Source organism: Empidonax traillii, unplaced genomic scaffold, assembly GCF_003031625.1.
Source record: "Empidonax traillii isolate 1590-97213 ecotype Southwest subspecies unplaced genomic scaffold, ASM303162v1 scaffold9:size3134949, whole genome shotgun sequence".
NCBI classification, from domain to species: domain Eukaryota; kingdom Metazoa; phylum Chordata; class Aves; order Passeriformes; family Tyrannidae; genus Empidonax; species Empidonax traillii.
Genome location: NW_020955202.1, coordinates 2,659,918 through 2,684,107, shown reverse-complemented (window position 1 = coordinate 2,684,107; position 24,190 = coordinate 2,659,918). Strand labels below are relative to the sequence as shown.

Below are 24,190 nucleotides of genomic sequence, written 5' to 3'. Positions count from 1 at the left end.
CTGGTTAGTCTTTGCACGACCAATTGCTGCATTACGAGAGTTACCTTAGAAAGTAAGTGCTGGCAAAAATATGGAGAACTTCTTTTTCCTACTGCTGTCACTGTTGCAACAATATCCCGTACAGCTATGTGTGGAAGGTATACATTCATGCTAAAGACTAATTTTAGTTTGAGTGATGTGTGTTCTTTAAAGACCTGTTTCTGAAATACAATACATTAACACTCTGCCTTTAGCAAAGGCGGTGGAATAAGCAAATAGGGTGTGGTTTATTTGCTTTTGTTACAAGACTTTTTTTTTTCGTCCTGCATGTTACGTAAAAAAAAAAAAAAAAAAAAGCTGTGCTTGCCAATTACTGTAACATAATACTATGAAATTGAAAACGGTTCTTTCTCCTAGTGAGAAACCCTACTAATGCCACTGTAGGACCTTGTCCTGTGGTGTCTGCATGCATCTTCCTTGTGCATTTCCCCAAAACACCATCCACCCGAGGGCAGAGGATAGCTTTGGTTCAACAAGTCCAAGTGCAAGACTGAGAGATGAACTAACTGAGTGCAGCCCCGTGAGGAAGGAGTTGTGGATGAGGGGTGGGACATGAACCAACAGTGTGCACTTGCAGTCCAGAAAGCCAAACATATCCTGGGGCTGCATCGTAAGTGGCGTGGCCGGCAGGTTGAGGGAGGGAATTCTGCCTTCATGAGACCCCACCTGGAGTGATGGGTCCTCAGCACAGGGAGGACATGGACCCGTTGGAGCGAGGCCAGAGGCAGTCACAAAGATGCTCAGAGGGCTGGGGCACCTCCCCTTTGAAGACAGGCCGAGAGTTCAGCCTGGAGAGGAGAGGGCTCCGGGGAGAGTTCACAGCACCTAAAGGGGAAATAAAGAGAAGAGTGACTTTTTTACACGGGTAGATGGGGCAAAGGAGGAATGGTTTAAAACTAAAGAGGAGAGATTTAAATTAGACATTAGGAAGAAATTCTTTGCTGTGAAGGTGGTGAGGCGCTGGAACAGGCTGCCCGGGGAAGGTGTGGATGCCCCACTCCTGGCAGTATTCAAGGCCAGGCTGGATGGAGCTCTGACCACACCGGAAGCTCTCCCCTCTCCCCCAGCGGGAGCCGTTGGATCCGGACGATCCCTGAGGTCCCGCCCAGCCCCGCCTCTCGAGCTCTCCTGTTCCCGCCCCACGGGGGGCGACAGGGCCTGCGGGCACGGGGCCCGCCCCCCATGCGTCACGGGCTCCCAGGGCGGTGATTGGCTATGGCGGCCGAGGCCCCGCCCTCTCCCCCGCGCGGCAGGGGATGTCGCGGCCGCTCTGCGTCGTTGTCGCTTGAAACGCGGCCCAAAATGGCGGCGGCGGCGGGCGGGAGCGGGGCTCAGGCGGCGGCCAGGGTGGAAGGGAAGCACGGGGAGGAGGAGACGGCGGCGGCTGCAGCGGCCGAGGATGAGGAAGACGGGGAGGAAGACCGCGGCGGGGTGGGCAAAGTGGCGGGTGCCGGCGGGGAGGCTCGCGTCGGCGGCGGAGAGAGCGAAGAGGAGGAGGACGTGGACGAGGACGAGGACGTGTTCGAGGTGGAGAAGATCCTTGACGTGAAGACCGAGGGGGTGAGTGCGCGGATCTTTGACACTGGGGCGGGAACCGCGCGAATACGGCGATCCCGTTACAATTGTAATCCAAAACTCGTTGTGCGCAGCTTTTGCAAGGAAGCTTTTTGCCCCTTACTCCAGATTCAGTCTCCTCCGCCAAAGGTGTACCATTACTACGTTTGTTTTTTATTTTTATGTCCATTGTTGAATTGCTCTTGGTTCTTACGGCTAAACTGCGGTAGTGTTTTGATGTGAAATGTTTGAGAGCGGACATAGGCAGGACTGAATATAAAGGAGAATTTAGAGGTGGTTTCAAGGTATGTTCAGTGCGACCGTGTTCACTGGGTTACAAAACGTGTGAAGACCCCTTAAAATAAGAGAGACTTTTTTCAGTTAAAATAACTATCTGTAGTATCTTTGCATTGTTTAAACAGAAATAGCAGACCTTCATTTCTTTCTTTGAAAGCAACCTAGACTGGTTGAAGTTCTTTAAAAATTTGCTGAACCTCAAATAGAAAAAAATAATTAAGAGGGTTTTTTTTTAAGATTTTGTGTCTGAAAAAATTTTAAGTAATTTATGATTTTTATTTTAGGCTTTAGTGAGGTACACGATGCTATAAAATTCTGCCTGTTTTGTCTAAAACATCCGAGTTTTCAAACCTTAGGTTAGAGAACCTTCAGATCAGTAATTTCTCAGATGTTTTTGGTGTTATTGCGATATACGTGGTGTACCTTGTCTGAAAAACGTTGGTGGCCTAAGAACGTTATGCTTTTGGGATAAAACAATATTTATAGCTTTCGCTGTATGAAGTTTGGTCAGCATAAGTTAGGCTTGAAAACAAGAGGATTCCTTTTTTTTTTTCATTTTCTTTGCCCTCTTCCCAGCGATGGAACTTAAAATCAATAGGTTTAGGTGGTAGTGAGGCATGTGATTCCACAGACGTTTAAAGAGTACCAGAGTACGTCAATTGCCATCTCCTGAAAATGTCCTTGGCATGTGCTCGCGAAAATGTGTCTTGCTTCCATGCTCTTCCAAGCAGAAGGTTCTGAGCTGGGTCATTGCAACAAGGTTCACCCAGCACGTGTTGATTGTGGCTTTGTGGTGTGAGCTCCAAATGCATCAGGTCCTCTCTCCACTGCTCTGCAGTGGGCCCGTGTTGCTGTGCATCAGAAGTGCAGGACAAGGCAGGAACTCACTCCTGTTCTAACTTCCAAAACGGCTGGGAAAAGCTGTGTGTTACCTTTTGGTGGGGTATGTATCACACAGCCTGCTTCAGAGTAGTGGTTCCCAGCTTGCAGATTCCCAAGTCTGAAGTCCAGGCAGGTAGACTGGGTTGGCCATTGCCCAGTTCAGCATCAGTGTGTTCCTGTGTCACAGTGGCAGGAGCGTGGGAGCCGCAGAGCACTGCATGGAAATGCTCTTTTCAGGCACAGTCGTGATTTTGCTGGACCTGATAGTAGTGGTAGGATGAGAGGCTGCACTCCTGGGTTGGGATTGGGCTGGGGAGTTAGACCTGTGGATAAATGAAACATTAACATGGCCTACTTAAGAGAACAAGCAATGAAAGTTTGGAAATGTATTCTCTTGGTATGTCTAGAAAGCTTTTCATACTGCATCACAGTTAGACTAAAACAACAGGCTCCGGAGCAAGTTGTGATGTTCAGTGGAAATGGGGGACCTTAACTGCTGTTTAATGGCATGGTGGTACCCCTTTCCATAGGAGTTGGTTCTAGCCCATCGCTAGTTCACATAGAAGCTACAGCAGTATAAAAATGCTTGGAAGTGTTCTATTATTTCTAAGTGAAATAGAGGGAAAAAAGTAAACAGTATGGAGTAAAATAATGTTGACAGGCGAGTGTAAGACGGCCTGTGTATCTTTAGTGTGGTAATTATTATCTTTTCTTCATTTAAGCTGCATTTTTGTGTCACTCTCCATGTATGGGATGTAGAATCATTCAACTGCCAAATAGTCTTATGTTTCTGTTAGACTTCATCATATCAAGCTTTCTCAATTAATTGAAAAAGAACTTCTACCTCATTTTGTACCTGAGTTGCAAGGTTGTGTAACAGTAACTCTGCAGCTCACAGAAGTCCTGCATCTGAAATGAATAACCCTGTGCCCTGGGATTAGAGGTGAGAGTCCAGCTAGCTAGGAAGAAGATTTGAAGGAAAGGAGGTTGGAGTACCAACAGACAAGTAACTGAACATGAGTCAGCAGTTCTTGCAGCAAAGAAGGCCAGCAGCATCCGAGAATGTAGCAGAAGATTGAGGGTGAGGATGCTTCCTCTCTAATCAAAGCACCTGCTTTACTATGTCAAGTTCTGAGCACCCCAGGGCAGAAGAAACATGGACATAGGATTATGAAAACAGCTGGAAACTAAAAGCTGGGTGTGCTTTGCCATATAAGAAGAGAATAATCGAGGGAGATCATGGTGGTATCTGTATCTGTTTAATGGGAGGATGTAGAGAGGACAGTCAGATCCTTCTCAGAGGTGCACAGTGAAAGGATGAAAGAAACAGTGGACACAAGCTGGATATGGGGAAATCTGTGTTGTATTAAATGTGGTGTTTTTTTCTTACAGGGTAAAGTTCTCTATAAAGTACGGTGGAAAGGTTATACCTCTGATGATGATACTTGGGAACCAGAGGCTCATTTGGAAGACTGCAAAGAAGTGCTGCTTGAATTCAGGAAAAAAATTGTGGACAATAAGCCTAAACCTGTTAAAAAAGACATACAGGTGTGTTTCAGCTTTCACCTATCTTACGCTGAAGATGTATTCACTGTCTAGGCTCTGCTAATAGGAGGATAGAGAAGGGAAGATGTTTGGAATGTGGAATTAAGAAGACTTAAGGAATCTCCTTCATCTAAAATTATTCTGTTTCTTGTGAAACTTAATGTTGTTGCTGTTCTCTGGTAGGGATTTTTGTTAACTGACAAGTTTGCTTGTAGACTCTGAATCCATCCAAAGTTTATTTCCATTTTTAATAGGATTACATAAAGGATGTATGACCATTTTAATTTGGTTTTGACAATGTAAATAACCCCTTTTCCCTACCCACATGGGTATTGTCTTGTCAGTGAAGCTGGGTGGACTGCTCCAGTCACCCTGCTGCTTTCTGTAGCAGATCAATGAATTTTTACATGTTGTCATTTAAGTTTAGTAAGAAAGGTATACAGAAAAATTAGTTGCAAGAAAGCACTGTATGGCTTTTTCTTTTCTCCTTTTTAATTGTTCACTCAGTTTGAAAAAGAAGTGGAAGGATCTTTTTTGAAAAAGGGTGCCCTGCTTCTGGGAAACTTATAGGTAAATTTTACAGGATCAGATTAAGTATTTTTGGTGTAAAATGGGTCAGATTTAGTTATGGATTCTGGTTATTTGGTGTGTAATTGATTGTACTTGACTTGTTTATGTGTTCATTCTTATCCAAGCAGTTAGTAATGTAACTTGGTCAAGTAAGCTAGAATTGTATTTAGAGATTTTGCGGTTTGGCAGTGAGGAATGATCTTGACAGTGACCAAAAGATTAGAGTGCTTAAAAATTTACTTTTCCCAAAGATGACCGCTACCAGTTTTGTAGACTTCGCACTAATATGATAGTTTATTGTGGAAAGAAATATTTTTTTTTCTTTACCTTTTAGAAACTGTCTCTAAACGATGATATATTTGAAGCAGAATCTGACAGTGACCAGCAAAGTGAAACAAAAGATGATGTTTCACCAAAGAAGAAAAAGAAGAAGTCAAAGGATGTAGAGGATAGAAGTCCAGATGATCCGAAGAAGAAAAAGTCAAAGTCAACAAAGCTCAAAGAAAAACCCAGAACAGAACGTGAAAATTCCTCAGAGGCTTTGGTTTTTGATTCAAAACCAAAAAAAAGGACTTCAGAAACCAAGGAGGACTCAAAGGACCCAAAGAAACAAAGGAAAGAAGATACTAAAGAAACCAAGAAAAGAAAAGGTGAAGTTAAAGATTTAAAAATAAAAGCTAAAGAAGATTATAAAGAAAATAAAAGATCACTGAGGGAGAAGCATGGAGATGTTCAGTTTGACTCAGAATCAGGTACTCTAGATGAGACATTTTCTCAAGGAACTGAGAATGAAAACTCAGACTTAAATTCTGAAAATAAAGATGAGAAGCAAAAGGTGGTAAGCGGAGAAGAGACACTGGAACAAGAAAGTGATGAAAAAGATGCCAGTGCTGATAGGCAGCTTGATGGATCGGCAAGTAATGAAGATGATAGTATTGATGCTAAGGTTAAAAGAAAGAAGAAAAAAAATCAGAAAGAAGACATTAGAGAGGAAGGTGGAAAAATGGAAATTCAGGATACTTACTCAGAGAAGAAAAGCGTATACAAAAAACAAACAGGTCAAGAAAAAGTACCGGGAGAGTTGGAGAAAGTGTCACCCGCTCCTTCGCCAGTGCAGAAGGGTGTGAAATTGAGTGCTGATGAAAGGGTGTGCAAGACCATTGACTCACCTGGGGAGGTAAGCAATATTGAAGTATTAGGGTGGGTGCTGAGGATAAAATCAATCAACTCTGAGGTACAGGTACCTCAAACAGTGACTGTTCAGGATGGCAAAGACAGAAGTACCAATTGGAAAGGTGTTGAGCTGCATGAAGCTAAAGAAACACCCACTGCACAATGTGTAAGAGAGACTGGAGAATTTCTGGATTTGGAATGCTATAAAGGGGGAATGCTTTAGGAGAGAAGGATGCTTTTAAATAGGAAAGGGTAAATTTCTCCTGTTTGTTATGTGTTCTTAGAGTGAAATCTACTACTCTTCCAGAGCGTGCTGCTGTTCTTAGCTTTGTTCCTGCCCACCTTCAAGAGTTGCCTGAGTTTGACTTTTTTCTGCTTGTGTAGTAAAAGGTACAATCTTGAGCAATAATCCATTCAGCACTGCACAAAGAAGTGCACTTTTGAGCTGAAACACACACTTGATTTCTCTCAGACACCAGCCATTCCATTATAGCTTATGTGCAATAGCACCTAGCTGAGTACTGGAGTGCTTAAATCACTTCTAAAACCAAGAGTCCCAGGTAATTGAGGAGCAGTCTTGTCTTGTCAGAATTCCTGCAGTGCTTGTAGAAAATGCTTGGTTTCATGACAGAGTTTCATAAGAATTAGAAATGTTTTACCTGTTGTAAGAAATGAGCTTAGCAAATACAATACTATTTGTTTTTCCTTATTTAATACAGTAGTGTTTTAAAGAAAGCGGTGTTGTAAAGGCGAAAGAAAAAATTCTATGAAAAAAATAATTTTTTAAAAATGTTTCTGGGAATAAACTTCTTTCAGCTGTTTCAGACTGTTCTAATACAGATTGGAGTTCATAAAACATTGGCAGCTCAGAGAAACCTTGTTCTGATTTAAGAGGATTGCAGCCAAAACATCTTGATACTTAGTGCATTATATCCCTCTTCTGAGGCCGTAATTCTGTGATGGAAAGTTTCTTCTGTAGGTTCATCAGTGGTCCTCTGCTTACGATTGTGTGTATGGAGTAGGCCACCTTTAACATAAGTAAATTGATTTGGGGACAGAGAATTCCATGGCATAATCTCAGAGTAGAGCTACACAGAGGAGTTTTTGCAGGGTCTTAGTGTTGAAAGCTCTTGAAAACAAGCAAGTACTATGGGGCATAGCCCAGTTTCAGAAGGTAATTTAATTACCTGGAATGGGATGGCCCTTTATTGCCCAAGTATTTTACTCATCGTTCAAAGTTATAGCATTTATATCAGAGAAGATAATCAGATCAGTCTTTGGAATTCTGTTCTGTTCTATTTACCAGTAGTGTCAAAATCCTGTCACTCTGCACATAACAGCAGATGAAAGTGGGTTTGCTTATGGCTCTTCAGCCAGCACTCTCAGTGGGTTGTCTTTGTGCTTTTCTCGTGGTTGTGCTCCATGGAAGGTCATGTTCCAAGGCACCAAAGAAACAGGGAAGGCATTCTGCTCTTTGCTTTTTTTGAGTTTAGGAAGCTTAAACACTGTTTTCAGGTTAGTTACTCTCTGGGGCAGCTGTGGACTCATAAGGGTAGGTTTGGTGGAGTGTTCTGGAGGTTTTTTATTCACTATATTGTTGGCCCAAGCAGATTATTCTTTTCAAATAAAATCATCACGTAGGTTTCAGCTAACTGCCTTTCCTTGTGTAACTCTGCTTATAGAACCACCATCATGTCAATTTATAGCACAGTATTCTCTGTTTGGAATCAGTTTGCGTGCTGAACCTTTCTTTTTGATTGACCTCCAAAAATAAATGTGTATGTTGTGCATCTGATCAGTATTAGAAATCTGGACTAGAATTTGGGATTACTGATTTTGCCAGCCCCACTGTAGCCAATATCAGGTTAGTAAGTTACGGGTTTCCTCCTAAACACCGAGCATTTGCCAGGATTAGCAGCCATGTGTGTTACTAGTTAATCGCGTCAGGGATCAGAAGCTGAGGTTTTGTGGAGGAAAGGGAGATGGTGAGAAAGAAAATTAAATGTCTCAGACCTGCTAATACATGAAACTAATGTATTTTGACTAAGTTTTTTCCTACGTCAGAGAAACGGTAGCATTTAGTGATAAATTCAGTCTATAGTTCTTGTGAGGATTTCTTTTGGGGCAGTTTTTCAGAAAGCCAGTGCTATTCCAGGTTAGTGTTGGAGGCCGATACAAAGCCATGCCAAGGGGCCTTGTCCTACCTACTTAGCACTTGAATTTGCTGTCTGAATGGAGAGAGATGATTACAGGAGGAGAAAGGCAAACTTTGATACAGGCAGTTGAACTCTATTTTGGCAAATTTGATTCTCTACAACAATTTTTTTTCTGTGATGTTGGGTATTGCTAAGCTGGAACTTCTGTGTGGGTGAGTTTGGGTGGATTTTTCCTGAGTGTCTTTTTCACAAATTACTGTCGCTGTAACATTCTGTATGTCTAAAGTGGAAAATATGGAGCCTTTTGTGTCCAAATTTCAAGTTTTCTCAGTTGCTGTCATAACTGCTTTGAATATGATGATGCAAAATTGTTAAATAGTTTGAAATAATTACATTTTATTCAGGTTCAGTATTTGAAACAAATGAAAATTCATAATTTTGAATTTCCTTCAGAATACTGTTTTTGTCATGTGTGCACCTTGTGCCATAAAGCAACCTTGCGTGGCTGTGATGCAGTAAAAATATTAATTGAAGTTGTTCTGTGCTGGATATAACACCTCTTCTCTTAGGGAAGAAGCCTTCGCAGACTTAACTTCTGACTATTAAATTATTTTTTTAGGAATGTCCACGAGTCTGTTACGTACAGGTTTCAGTAGTATTAACTGTAAATATATTTTATTGTTGGAGTGGTGTAAGAAGTTTATTTTCCATTTTTACTCTACCACTGAAATTTGATGTCTGTTCTCAGTATCAAGAGAAAGAAGCAAAGAAAATGGAAAGTAAAGAAAAATCTCAAAGAAAAGAGTCTGAAAAAGAAGAAAAAATTAGAAAAGAACAGAGGAGCCTAAAAAGTAAGTGCTAACTGCTTAAAAGAGAGAAGGTAACAACCCTTCAGGACATTCTCCTCTTACTTCTACAAGGGTGGGTATTGTATGGTTTTGTAACACACACACCAGAAACAAGGAATTCTGCTTTTATTTTATGAAGCAAAAGTCTTTTCACTAGAACTGAATTATTTGATACACGAAGAAAAATATCTAGGTTGTATTTGTTTCCTTAATAGTATAATGGAATATAAGTGTTACTGCTCTTGATCTCAGAAAAACTAGATTACTTTATTCAGGATGATTTCCTTCAATACTCTGGTGAGGATGAACTGAGGAAAACTGGGTAAGTCCACCTTTAATAAAAGCTGTAATAGCAGGTTAAGCTGCTGATCATTGAAGCAATGGCAAGCAGTAGTTTGGAAATTTAGAAGTTATTTGTTACTTATTTTCACTTTTTTTTTTTTTTTCATCCATAAAATGAAATACATGATAGATGGCAAGCAACAAGTCCTGAGTTTGGGTATGGACATGCAGTTAGAATGGCTGACACTAGAAGAATTCCAGAATCATCTTGATGGAGAAGATGAGGATCACGTATCAGTGGCACCAATATCAAGCAGTGAGTATTTGCCGGAAGAAAGTAGTTTTTCTTAGCTGACATTTCAAAGGGAAATATCCTATAACTGTGTTTAATTTATTTTCTAGCTCGCCTGAGGGATGCTGTTAAAAGTGGAGATTACATGACAGTGAAAATGGCACTTTCTTCAAACGAAAAATATAATCTGGATCAGGAGGTAATTTTTCAGCAACAGAAGTGTTGGAAGGGAGCAAGAGGGAAGAGTACAAATTTGGATTTGTTTGGAAAGTTTTCCCCTTTTGTGTTGTAGCAGATTTCCATCTCACCCTGGTAAAAAAGCACAAGGTGACAAACGGGAGTACAGACTTAGAAACTTCAGTATTTGTTATCCATGTCTTCTAAATTAAAAATTGAGTTTGATAGAACCATCGCAATAGCTGGATTTGCAGCCAATTTGCCCGCTGGGTTTAACTGAATATTTAATGTGGAACTTGGCATGCTGAAAGGAATGATAACCATTAGGTCAAATGGCTAAAATATGTAAAACATTTTACGTGGAGAAGAAAAAAATGTAAAAACAAAACAAACAAACAAAAAAAAAAAACAAACACAAAAACCTGGAAATTTGGTCTGGTACACTGGGACCACTGCACTCCATAATTAGTTTTCTTCCAGTGTGTCATCATCTGTTTTTTTGCCATCATCTGGGTTTTCTTTCAAGGATCTATTTTCCTGTCAAATAGTACTGTAGTTCCATTTTTTTACTACTAAAATCTCTGATACCAGTATTTTCACTGGTGATCTTGTGTGGTTGTATTGTGTAGCATTTTGAGAACTCTACATTATGTTAAGGCTTCTGCAGTATAGTAGAAAACATGATAAATTAACTACTGAGGCAAGCAATAGTTCTTTGAATTGCAGTGTCTGGTGGACAGTGTGGGAAGGAGTGAGGAGACTGACCACTCACAGAAGTGTCTTTGTACTTACACTCTAGTAAAATCAAGAAACTCTGTAGTGGTAGCAACTGATTTGAACCATAGTGGTTTTTTTTCAGTGGCTGCTGATTTTTATTCCCCACTGTCTTACTGTCATGCCCACCCTCAAATACCTTACTGCCTGGCTTCCTGCTTCATTCTGGTGTTCCTCCTCCTTTTTCTGGTCCCTAGAACGTTACGAGTTTTGCAGATGATGGAGCTCAGACTGAGACCTCTGGACCGGAGAAGTGGGAGGTGATAGTTTGTCAGTATCTGGCAGCAATGCATGTGTGAATTCTTCTGCCAGGGAGGGAAATCCTTGTGAAACCTGTTGACACGCTTGCAGTTCTTGTCTTGCAGCTTTGGTTTTTCTTGAAGTATTTAATTTTTTTTATTATTTCTTTTTTAATGGCAATGATTCTGGTTACAGGATGCAAGTGGAATGACCCTGGTAATGCTTGCTGCTGCTGGTGGGCATGATGACCTTCTGAGAATCCTAATCAGGAAAGGAGCTAAAGTCAATGGCAGACAGAAAAATGGAACAACAGCGTTGATACATGCAGTTGAAAAGGTTGGCTTGATTATCATCATATTTGTGGTTCTTGGCTCTTCTACTTATGATTAAGTAAAGGTGGGACACAATTTTTTTCCTTTTGATGACGCCTAGAAGTGGTTAGCAAGATACAGCAGGGTGACCCTAAATACATGATTTCAACAGCGGTGGTTACTGTAGTGTGAATAAGTTCTGATCAGAAACTCTACCCTGAGTAGAGAATATCATAGGAGGAAAAGGGGAGGCAAAGGATATCTCTGAACTTTAGTCTGTCATGGGAGTTGAAGTTCCTGTGTTAGAAGTGCTTGTTATGTTCTCTGGCTACACAGGATCCGGACTGAGAGAGAAGATCTCTGATTAAGCAGGGTTTACTATTTAAAAGTTGGGCGCTGGACACAGTGGCAAGGTCTTCTCAAACTAAGATGAGCTGAACTAGTAAAATCATAGTAAGTTAGAGGTGCACGGGTGGGCTCCTCTGTTCGGGTTGGTTTGTGTACTTTCCCACGTACAGTATATAGAAGGCCAAAAGGGAGCTTGATTCCAGTTTGATGACTACTGCAAACACACTGCTTTCTTCCTGTGGTATTCATTATTGCAAGGCTTAGAAAAAAGTAAGAATTGCAAATATTTACAATTATTCTACGTGCCCGAGTCTGAATTGTTCTTTATTAGCCATGGGAGAGAAAGGTGTTCATTGTCTAATGACTCGTGTTTTGAATTTTAGGGGTGGATTTTAAGTAAAGGTCATTTAATATCCTTAAACAAAACCAGAATATTTTTTACTTACTTGTCTTTTGGGTTTTGGTTGGTTTTCTTTTCAGAATTTTTTAACAACAGTGGCTATTCTTCTGGAAGCTGGGGCGTATGTGAACACGCGGCAGAGCAGTGGGGAAACTGCCTTAATGAAGGTAAATTCAGTGTTTGTCCTGACACAGTTTAATTGTAAATACTTTTGGCAAACTAATAAAACATTAAAACGTATTTGTAGAGTTCAGTGAGGGAACATACTACACTGGAAATAACAATACTATTCATAGTTACTCTAAGCAGTGTTTTTTTTAATTCTTCTTTTTTTAAATGTACTGTAATATCTGAACAATAAATGCAGATGCTGTCAAGCATGCAGTGCTAACTGTGGCTTATCATCTTCTTCTGTTGTTTGGCTCAAAGAAGTGCAGATGTGTTCTTTAAACCGAGATAATCAGGTTGTCAGCAGGAAGAGAAAAATTCCAGAAAGGAAAATTTTTCCCTTGGGTGTTGCTGTGATTGACACTTGTCGTTCCATTGCAGGCCAGAAATAAAATAGCTGGTTTTCAGTCTCCTTCCCACTGCCTGTTCTGCACCTTTTCCCCCTGTCACAAAGGAATTTTTTTTTTTTATTTTGTTGTAATGGGAAAGTTCTGTTCTCTTACTAAGTTTTTCTTTATACCAAATAATTTTGCCCAAGTTCTCCTTTGGATAAACTTGCTGTATTTGTATGTCGGCTATTTATGCAGTTTGTTTGCAGGTGAGTTACAAAAGCTTTTCTGTTCAGACAATATGGTGCTGTTTTTCTTCTACTCTCTGTGAGGCTTAAGAACTGTGGGGATTTCACATTTGCTCTAAAGAGAACAACGTCACACTTGTGGTTTTCTCAGTCACTTCACTCTTCAAAATTTGGCTACCTCCATGAACCTCAGTTTTGACCTTCACTGTTTTTAAATTTTTTGTTAGTATTTGATGCACAGCTGGACATACTTTGTAATTGGCAGCTACAGTGACTTACTGTGGATATTTGTTTTGCTATACAAGGAGTAGGATCTTCACTTCCAGTAACTTATTGGAACGAGTTTAGCCCTGCGTGGATAAACATATCAGTGTGTTTATTGCACTCTAATGTTAGGAGTTGGATCATACTTTTTAACAGAGTGGGAAAAAAATCTTCGCACTTAATTCCATTCTGTGAGGTGGTGTGGGATTTCTGTGTTTTTTCTGGTTTGAGGGAGGCAGATGAGTTGGTTTATTAATGGAAGATTATGGATTGAAGGCACAGATAAAAGTTCAGGGTGGAAACAAATTTCAGAAGTTAACTTCTGAAAGGCCTTGCAGAGATAGAATGTTGTATCGCTTGTGCCTTTCCCTAAGTTGTCTGAGTGAAGCATTTGAAAACAAGAGACCAAGAGCATGTGCTTGCATTCTTCAAAGTAACACTTTTTTTAGATTTCCCTGTGCTTTTGTCAAGTCTTTGGTTGACATGCCCTGAAATTCTTGGTGTAAGCAACAGTGAACAGCCTTGGACACTTCAGCAGTGGATAACAATGACTGTCTAACAGAGCTAAGTAATGATCTGGGGCAAATTATGTTAATTTATTGCACACCCAAAATACCATTTGAACTGAGGTGCCTAGAAGCAGGCACTTGGAAGTGTTACTTTAGTCATTCCAAATAGTTCTGCAGAAATATATTTATTCAGGTAAACAATTGCAAGGAAATTTACAGTTACTGAATTCCAGCAGATTACATGCTTTCACAGAAGCTTGCTTTATCTATTTTTTTTTTATTTTTTTTCTAATTATATCCACTTGGTAATCCTGAGCATTGCTGCTTGTATGGGATCAGGTGTGCAGTATGACCTGGATAAAGTTAAAATAATTATGGAGTGTGTTCCCGAGTTTCTGGTTCTGTTACCAACTACCTAAACTTGTCTTCTGGATTGTAACTAATTTTGGATTTTAATTAATTTCTGTAGTTCTGGTTCTTATCACATTATGCTGCGTTCTGACAGGGATTTGTCATTGTTTTCTATCCTTCCACCTTCTCCCTTTCTACACAGGCTTGTAAAAGAGGGAATTCTGATATCGTGCGACTTATGATTGAAAGCGGAGCAGACTGTAACATTTTGTCAAAGCATCACAACAACGCGATGTATTTTGCCAAACAGTGTAATAACATACTGGTGTATGAACAGCTCAGGACCCATTTGGAAACGTGAGTAAACTACTTTGAAGTTGGTAACAACTAGACGTCATAGTTTTGGTTGAAGTTACGTGGAAGAGGGGGAAATTTCAGGAAAGAAAACAGATCTGATTTGGGCAGAAAGCTAACTAATAAATCACGTGAAATTAAAATTGTGTCAGCTACCAGAATCAGCATACACTTGCTCAAATACTGAGTAAAAAGATGGAAAGGAGGAAAAGGTAGTTAGTAGAAGATTCCTTAAACTAGAAATATAGCAATCATGAAAACTAAAAAGTGTATAAGCAGTGGACAGTTGAGTGTAAACTCATAGTAGGGCATGCCAAATAAAATAGCTTGCTGGAAAGCATAGGAAGAAATCAAACAAAAGAACACCAAACAAAACCACTGAAAAATTAGTGCAAATAGTTGAGGTGTTGTTGGACCTTTCAAAATCAGCTGTGCACTGAGAGTGCCAGGGATAAAGCTTTCGTGCCAGTACATGATGGAAATAAAAATCTTTATCATGCAGCAGAATGACTGAAGAGCAGTGCAGTGTATGTGATACGTGAAGTGTTGATCTCATATGGTCATGTAAAAATATACTGAGCTAAACTGAGACAAAGAGAAGGAGCAAGCTCTTTAAATATCGGTTTGGAGGAATACTGATAGTTACTGTATCGGGGCAGAAAATCAAAACCAACAATCTGTAAACTTGGAGAAGACTCAGGCAAGGTCTCAGGACTTCTGCAGCGGGTGAGATTTTGCCATGAATGTGTAGTTAGTGCTGGAAGAACACCATCTCAGTGCAAGATTCTTTTCTTGTTTCATGAGGATTTAATCCTAGTGATTTGTGATTCATCAACACAGTGAGATAGTGTATCAAATGGTTTGTAGTTCAAGCTCATTCTCTTTTTGTGTTTAGAGAGCCCTGGCTGTTTTCTGCCTCTGATCTCTTGCATTTCCCATCAGCTGACATCTTAAATCTGTCTTGACAGAAACTGCCTTGTAATGGTCCATGTGTATCTATCAAAAAACACCTGAAGTGACAGGGCAAAGAGGGTGCAGTCAGGCTCTTACCAGTAGTGCCCAGTGACTGGACAAGGGGCTGTGGGCACAAACTAAAACACAGGAGGCTTCCTCTGAGCATCAGGAAACACATTTTTACTGTTGAGTGTGATGGAGCACTGTCACAGGCTGCCCAGAGGGGTTATCAGGTCTCCATGCTTGGAAACTTTCAAAAGCCATCTAGACGGGGTCCTGGGCAACCAGCTCTAGGTGGCCCCTGATTGACAAGAGATACTGAACTAGATGACTTCCAGAGGTCCCTGCAAGCCTCAGCCATTCTGTGTTGTGATTCTGTAATTTCATCATAAGGGAGTTCTTAAGTTCTTTGTAAGGGAGTCCTAAGATTCCCTGAGCCTTCTCTTCTCCAGGCTGAATGGTCCCAACTCTCTCAGCCTTTACTCTTAGGAGAGATGCTCCAGTCCCTTCATCTCTTTGTGAGCTTTCATTGGTCTGTCTCCAGTACATCTCATGTGGTGAGGAACCTGGAACTGCACGTGGTACTCAAGGTGTGATCTCCCCGTTGCCGAGTTAGGGGAAAGGATCTCGTCCTGTGACAGTGCTCTGCCTAATGCAGCCCGGGATGCTGTTGGCTGCCTTTGCAGCAAGAGCAGATTGCTGGGGCAGGACTTTGCATTGCTCCGTGATGAACATGATGAGGTTCCTGTCAGCCCATTTGTCCAACCTGTCGAGGTTTCCTGTGGATGACGGCAATACATGAGAAGGTCCCAGGAGTGCCAGGTCTGTCTCATCTGTGGACATGCTGAGGTGCACTGCCCCCTCATCCAGGATGATGGAGATGTTAAATGGGACTGGACCCAGTACTCACCTCAGGACTGCAGCAGTAGTGACTGGTTTCCAGCTAGATTTTATGCTCCCGATTTATGCTGGAGTAATGTGTTCTGATCCAGTTTCATACTGGGAAGAAAGCATTGTGGAAGTTTTTAATGCCCTGTAAAGCTTGCCTGAGGTATTGTAAATCACTGCGTAGAATTTTTGTCCTGAGCAGATGAACACTATAAGAAATGTTTTTCTTCTTGTATGAGGCTAAATGGAAAAAAAGTGCTAAAAGCATAAAAACTAATAATAATTTTTCAAGAATAGAAAGCTTGTTAAAGTGAGCAGGGACAGCTGAAGTGGATAAATAGAGTATGCTGGTTTTTCCGCAGGGAAGAAAATTGTGACTTGTGAGTTAAGGTTTTGAAGGCAACAGCAAGCATGCAGAGAAGCATCTGGTACCTGCTGTTCAGTTCACTGACACTTTGTCACTCTTTCACTATTTGATGCTTTTTTTCAGTTTTTTTCCTACTTAACATCTTCCATTTCGCCTAATCTGAATAACGAGTTTCGCAAGATCTTGACCATGTAATTTTGCCAGAGAAGTGACAGTCGAAATTAAATACCGTTAGTTGCAAAGTGATGTCCATGGGATATTACTGTGATAACGTGAACTATAGAGGGAGTAACACAGCTCTTGCCAATTGAGGAAGCTTCTAGACTCATTACCTGAAAATACCAGTTCAGTGTTTCTTGTCAGTCAAAAAGGAGGATACTACAGTAGTAGTGGAGCTGAAAATAAAATGATTGAAAGCTCAAAATCTAAAATCAGAAAACAACAGCGGAAAATAACCCAAAACCATGAGACAGGTTCTGCGGGCCCTCCTAGTAAATGATTTAGTGAGAGCTTTGAAGTGGAGGAATATTTTTGCACAGAAAAACTGAATTATGGATCTCGTTGCAGAATGCTGTGGTCATGAGTGCATGAGAATTTAGAAGGGCTTAAGTAGATCTAAGGAGTTGTGATTTGGCTGTAGTCTCTAGTTTTGGATACCTCTAAATCAGATTGCTGGAAAATAGGACAGTGTACCAAAAAAAAAGACAACTGTTTAATACAACTTTGTCAAGCAACTGGAAACTAGGCTAGATGGCTTCCGGGCTCGCTCTGGCATGGCAATTCCTGGGGTTTCTTTCCAGCTAAACACTTAAGTTTTAATTTCTGCAGATGATAATCTTGGCTAGCAAGGCAGGACATTTTGCTCTGAATAATAACGGAATAAAAACTGTAAAGCTGCAAGAGTCAGGACCTTTGCTGTGCACAAGCTTTTAAAACCCATTTCTGACAAACAGCTTTCCCAGGGGGATCACCGAGTAACCTGCGTGCAAGGGTGCCGTTCGTTAACTTGGTCTCTTTGAAGGCTAGGCTGCTCACTGCCCCCACCTCCCCAGCCTCCCAAAAAAACAAACAAGAAAACCTAACTTGGCTATTTTCTTGCTGCTTTTCCCCCGTGATATTTGTAGAGTTTAACTGGGAACTGCATTTTTGCAATAGTATTGACAGTAAAATTATACAGGGACTTGTTTATTTTTATGTTGTACTTGCAGTCAGGTTGATAAATCAGCCAGGTGGGTTTCTGTTTAGCCACCAGGTAGAAAGTGATGTTTAAGGGATGTCTTTGTACATAAAAAGCCTTCAAAATATGTGGCTAAGTGGAATTTTTTTTAAATCTGCTGCAGTGCCTTTGTTTTATTTTTGTGGACCAATAAATGAATTTCACAAACAGATTGCTGATACTTTGGTAATAAAGCATTGGAACCTGCTGATAAAGTATTTTAGTAACAAGGCAGTGGAATCAGGGGTTCATCTATGCATAAATGCTAATGATTAAGGAATTCACTCCTGAAAATCAGGAATCTAAAAAGGTGGTCTGGCTGCTTTTTTCTTTTTTTCTTTTTTTTTTTTTTGTGTGTGTGTGAGCTCTCACTGTGTCTATGTCTGGTGAAATAATTTACTATGTGAAGTACAGAGCTCACTTGTTTGGTCTTGCAGGCTCTCAAAAGTAGCAGAAGATACCATCAGGAATTACTTCGAAGCTCGTCTTGCTTTGCTGGAGCCGGTCTTTCCAATTGCATGTCATCGTCTCTGTGAAGGGCCAGACTTCTCCACCGATTTTCACTATAAACCCCCACAAAATGTTCCAGAAGGTAGGAGGCTCGTTGTTGTGGTGGGGTTTTTGTTTGTTTAAAAAAGGTAGAACAATGCATTTCAGTATGTCTTTAGAGTCTGCTATGCAAAATTATTTTTGTAAGACGTTGCAGTAAATTACGTGAAGGATGCTCTGATCATGGAGCATAGGGAGAGCAGTTATACTTTGATGTATCATGGGTGGGCTTTGTGTGTATCTTTTTTTTAAGCTTTTTTCTTTTTAATTGTCACATACTCAGCTTCTTCCTGTTCATGGCTTACATTGTAAGTGACAGGCATTATAGGAAAGGAGTGGTTTACCTTCATTCTCTCAGGAATTCAGATACTATACTCTCTTGCTTGGCTTAGATTTTTTATGTATTAAAATGAGGCATTTGTGGGTATTTAAAGTTGCTGCTTGAATTTTAGTGCAGTTCATAAGGATCTATAATTGACTGGGCTCAGTTTTCTGTTCTCTTGACTGGACCCAAACCAAATTAAATTCCATAACTCTCTGTAGGTAAACCTGAAGCCACAGAGGTGAACTGTGCTGAGGATTGCTGTTTCAATTCTGCATTCCTTTCTAGTAGCCACATGAAATCATTTCTGCTGCCAGAAGACCTTAGCTTAGTGACCAAGTCAGTTGTTTTCTGGATCCACTGGCTCGGGAAATAGGATTTTTGCATGTTGCTTTGAAAATCCATTGGGGTTTTGTATATTCCATATAATGGTGTTTTTTTAATATATACATATATTTGTACCAAACTGTCTTCAAGGGTTCAGTGTAGGCAGTTCTGAATAATGGATCTCATTTCAAATTGATGTGACTGAATTGCTTTTTCCTTTCAGGATCTGGAATTCTTCTCTTTGTTTTCCATGCAAATTTCTTTGGTAAAGAGGTCATTGCTCGGCTTTGTGGACCATGCTGTGTACAAGCTGTGGTTTTAAATGACAAATTCCAGCTCCCTGTATTTTTGGTAAATCTTTTTGTATAACTGACTGTAAAACTACTTTATAAATTCTTCATGGATCTTCATAGAGCAGCCTGAGAAATCTCAGTGCTGTAATTTGGATTTTGAGTAGTGTGATGAAACATTTTTTTATTGTCATATGGGTTTTTTTAAAATGAAACCTAATTTTCTTTGTCTATGCTCATACTAGATTCTGTAAAAATTTACGACTTTAAAGGCTGGACAGCCTGATTCTAGGTTTGAGCAGTAGATTGGATTAAATGCCCTTGAGAGATCTCCTCCAACCTCAACCCGTGTGTTTCAGGACTTCAGAACTGTGGGTTTGAAAGGGCTGGTGAGAGCTCTGAATTTAAAGCTGTGCCACTCTCAAATTCACCTAAGTCACATTTTTGACCCAAATAAGTTCTTAATATTTTTTAACAACCTACCTCATAGTTCTAATGATTAATTTCTGGGTATTTTTTAATCTTTTAAATGCACTCTGCACAATTTGAAGTCCTTTTTGTTTTCTCAGTGGTTGCACCAAAGGTTCTTTGCAGTATAGACAACATTCTTTCAAAAAAATGCACTGTGAAAATGTTGTGTTTCTATGAGTCGTCTCACAATGCTCTTTTAGCCATATCCTGCCATTAACTTTGTCTGTTTTCTTTTTCCTTTTAGGATAGTCACTTTATTTATTCCTTCAGTCCTACTCTAGGTCACAACAGGCTTTTCATACGGTTGGCAGAAGCTCCTACTGCCAAGGTACAGAATGTTCTCAAAATTAAATGTGCATATTAATTAGTTGTCCAATAATTTTTCCAGTCTAAATCCTTGTAGTTGTATGTTGCAAATATAAAACAAAGCGTTTTCCACTGCCTTCTCATCCCACTTCCCATCAGTTACAGTTCCATCCTGTGACATTGCCAGAACTCAGGAACATTGCCAAGAGTTAGCTCTGTTGTAATTAAATGTTTTATGGTGCAGTCAGAGGATAAACTAATGTTACAGCTAAACATTTTCCCCATCTATATTGTGAATTTAATGATTGAAGGATACATGGAGTGTCCTTTTTTTTTTTTTTTTGCATACAGATGTTTTTGCTTGTGCGTTGGAAGTATTTACTAGGGTGTGCACTCAGCTTTTAAATAGTCTGTACAGTCTGTTGCATTTACAGGTGGCTTGAGCAATACTCCCCCCCCTACCTGTTGCAAATTTACATCAGTAAATTTTCCAGATTTTCAGATTTAAAAGTTACACTCCTAAATTTGATTTATTGTGGGTTTTGGGTTTTCTTAAGGGGAAAACGGTGTATTCAGATGGAAGTATATATCTGTCTAGTTCAGATTTGGGGCTGACTTGTTCAGACACCACCTCTATTCGACTGGAATCTATTTACAGTCCCTTGATAGTTCAGCAGGGCTACTATAAACTGATTTTATTAAAGACTTTGTAAGTTATTTTTTTCCTTTCTCAGTCACTAGCAATTTCTTGTGCTGTTCCTACATAAGTGCTTAACACAGTAGTTACAGATGAACAACACTGAAATGAAACCTTTGTTTGCTTTTGCAGTTAAAGCTGCTAATAGGAGCGTACAGAGTGCAGTTGCAGTGACCTCCAAGCTGCGAGCGTGTGGAGCGGACTGACACTTTTGGATATACTTCTGATTCCTCTATTCAGAGACTGACCAAGCAGTTTGGAACTTCTTAGCACCATTCTCTTAAGACTCGGTTCCCAGGTCACTGTTGCTCACTGCAGTCACGTAGGAAAGTGTGTTGGAGAGCAGTTGAATGTCCTGCAGTAGTGGGACAGGGTTGTCAGCTTTTGTACTTTGTACAGATGTAGATGTAAGTATTTGTGCTGATACATATAATTTTGTTTTTCTTTAACTTGTGGAGTCCAGACTGCATATTTCAGCTTTTCCACAATGTGGAATGGTGCATATAAGAACTATTTAAGGTAACTACATGAAATGTCTTTTTTAATAGAAGGATCTTTTTCATTTGTAAACTAAAGTTTTCTACTTACTCTAACGTTTCTATGTGAAATGCAGAACTGTCATATTCTTGGAAATTACACTTTAAAATGACTGCATTTGATTTAATTTTGAATTGCTGAGGGCTGTGTTCTGGTTTAAAACTGTTCCTGCCTCCCAATGAGACAGCAGTTGTGCTTAGAGTGATTCGCTTTGTTCACACCTGCAGACTTAACCCTGTTAGTTCTGAACTAGGACATCTGAACAGGCTCAAGTCAAGAGAGAGTTGCAGTCAGGTTCCTGGTTGTATCAGTGTTTAAAGCTATTTTTGTATTAGAGAAGCAGCTAGTAGTTTTGCAGACATCTTACCTTTAAGGTCTTAGTCAGGTGACATCTGGAAAAACAAAGCTGAAAATAGCCAGCTGAAAACAGCAAACCAGAAAACGTGTGACTACCTTCAGTGTGGAGGCAGTGCTTTTTGTAGACAAGAAGATACATAGAGAATTTCAGGTGTTCCAGCCTGACAGATGAGAACATGTATTGACCTTTAATTCAGAAATTCAGTTCCTCAGTGCAAAGAGCTGCTATTTTTTTTTTTTTAATTATTATTATTTAAATGACCCATTTTATCAGATGACAGCAGTTTTGTAATGGTCTTGTGCTGTAAAATACAAATGTTAATACTTCTGCATGGAGTATAGAATATTTTTCTTTGTAAATTAATTAACCAACATCTTGAAAAGTAGGGAAAAAAGAAAACAAGAAACCTAACCAGATTGTGCCTTTGCTGTTCTAGTTGCCACGTGTAGTTTACATGCCACTATGTGCCTCTACTATTAGCAAAACTATTGTGCATAAATTCTTAAAGTATTTGAGTGCTCATCATCACAATGATGCAGATGTATGAATTACCCTTCACAGAACTGTGACTCCTTAATATTAAGTTCAATTAACGAGTTTCTAATTTTTGATTTTGAAAGTTTTAATCTTTCCTATTTAGGAGATGCCAAATGAGTAAGGAACAAAGGACACTTGCAATTTTGTGGAATGTCACATTAAGCTATATAAAACTAGAACAGCAACATGACATAGAAATACTCATTTCTGTTTTGATTTGGAATAGTTGCTTATCTTTTTGCAGACGGTATTGATAAGATGTTAACAAGTTTGGGTTTTGTACAGACTTGGTACCTCCACCTCTGTGAAATATGTTAGATACCTCACTTTGCCAAGGGTGAACACCTGAAACGCATGAAAAGCTCTGTCTGAGCATCAGGTGTGTCACTGCCAGAACCTGGGACTTTGTAGTTGTAGTTGTAATTTTAGTCACTATGCATAACCCTGGATGAGGAGTAAGGAAAGGGGACACTCGTGTTCCCTTATGCTGGAGTGACAGTTTTCATGTTCGTGGCTCCCCTCCCTTGGTTACTCTGGCACTCCACATGGAGTAGCACAGTGTGTGTGCTCCTCTGTTGGGGAAATGGTGGAGCCCTTCAAAGCGGGGATAAGAGGTTTTTGAACAAATGTCCTTATGATATAGATGCTATTTAGAAACTGTTGTACAGTCTAACCTAAAAATGTCTAGTAATGCTCCAAGAGTTGATATAGCAAGCAGTTTGTCAAAGGCCATAGATTTAGGGGGTTTGCTTTGTCTTTTCTCTTGAGGCACAGGAGAGGGAGGGAGGGAGTTCGTTCTACAGGACATGGGAATAAAATTTGGTTTTGGGATGCTTTTAAGGTATGGATATTTTGCAGCTTTCTCTTTTAGTTGGCACCATAAATTCAGAATCCCTACCGAAGATGCATAAAAGGCGTATGAAAAGCTGTTTGAAGCATGTTTTTGTCTGTTTTTTTTAATCCCATGGTTAAAAAGTGTTTTGGTGGACAAAGGCTGAAGAGAAAGTAGCTACAATAAAAAACAATTTTTTAGGCAATGTGGAGAAATGCTTTGAAGTACTTGCTCACTTCCTTCTTGCTGCATCAGCAGCTACAGTTCTTATGAACTGCAATGGCAGTAAATGGTTCTGAACATTCAGGGTTCATTATCTTCCCCTGTTTCATCACCAGCACTTGTGTTCCTGGCTTCTCTCACAGGTCCTGAGGATTGGTGGGTGACGCAGCTGACTGTGTCACAGGTCTTCTGTGCTTTCTGCACACATTTTTCAAAAACGAGATAGGTTCTGATCAGTCTGAATTTAAGAAAGCTGTTCCAGCGTGTGGAGGAGACAGCACGGAACGCAGCTGCCATCTTAGCAAGTTAGGATTGCTCCAACTGCATGAGGACTGTCCCAAAATGTTCTGCCCTCTGTACTTGATCTAATTCTGTTAGTGTCATTTGCCTTCCCATACAGCACTGGAGAACAGCTGTTGTAATGTCTTCTTCCTTAGGTCAGTCTGTCAGAGTGGTGGCAGCCCAGGAGCACGGGAGCAGTGATGACCCTGCATGGCGCATTCCTTTAGCACTGTTTAGTTTTGCTGGAGTCCGTAACGGAGTCTTGCTTTTTAAGAAAGCAAAAGAACTACAAGGGCCACATGGCTACTGGTGCAGCCATGGGCATGCACTGGGGAAGATATTTTTCACCTTGTGAATGTCTTAAAAAGACTGAGTGAAGGACAAATACAAGTTTGGAAAAAATCCTAAAAATAGCCAAAAGACACCACAGATGACAAATTTGTGGAGGACTGAGGCCACAGGAAAAATTAATGTTTAAAAAGGATCTTTTATTTTGAGGGAGAAAAGCCCACTTAGGCCTGTTACAGCAGTTGCATGTCTTACACTGAACACAATTATCCATAAGGGAGAAGAGCTGCTCTCCCAGTCCCAAGCAGTTACAGCAGAGCCCCAGCCTGTAAAGGCTGTGCTGACATACGAAATTTGATTTTTTTTCAAAAAGGCTTTACAAAGCTGGGTGAGACAATCCGTCTGGAAAAGCTTGCACGGGACATATAAAAGCTTTGGAAGGTCCCATAGTTCTTTCTATGAAGAGCAGGATCAGGATCCCTAAAACCACAAGAAAGCCCCACAGACCAGGTCCCCTGCATGCACCCTTCCTGAAACAAAATGATTCCCAGAAACCCCCCAATGGTTCCACAGTGCAGGGAGTCCAAGTTTTTATAAGCAGTATGATGCAACACTTCCATACACTGAAACTACGAT

General features: G+C 40.3%; 1 protein-coding gene across 1 annotated transcript; it reads left to right on the top strand.

The window, feature by feature from the left end:
• Positions 1-1,313: 1,313 nt before the first annotated feature.
• MPHOSPH8 (M-phase phosphoprotein 8) lies at positions 1,314-22,982 on the top strand. Its single transcript, XM_027884727.1, has 13 exons — positions 1,314-1,599; positions 4,165-4,320; positions 5,222-6,064; positions 8,971-9,067; positions 9,537-9,662; positions 9,749-9,837; positions 11,025-11,165; positions 11,969-12,055; positions 13,960-14,114; positions 17,974-18,128; positions 18,958-19,085; positions 19,740-19,823; positions 20,631-22,982. Exons 1-13 carry the CDS (start codon positions 1,342-1,344, stop codon positions 20,670-20,672), a joined length of 2,361 nt encoding a protein of 786 aa, XP_027740528.1. The 5' UTR covers positions 1,314-1,341; the 3' UTR covers positions 20,673-22,982.
• The last annotated feature ends 1,208 nt before the right edge of the window (positions 22,983-24,190 follow it).

Coding starts and splice junctions, on each gene's coding strand:
- MPHOSPH8 (XM_027884727.1), top strand. CDS start 1,342: ATGGCGGCGGCGGCGGGCGGGAGCGGGGCTCAGGCGGCGGCCAGGGTG. Junction 9,068..9,536: donor AGAACAGAGGAGCCTAAAAA/GTAAGTGCTAAC, acceptor AATACATGATAG/ATGGCAAGCAACAAGTCCTG. Junction 9,663..9,748: donor AGTGGCACCAATATCAAGCA/GTGAGTATTTGC, acceptor TTTATTTTCTAG/CTCGCCTGAGGGATGCTGTT.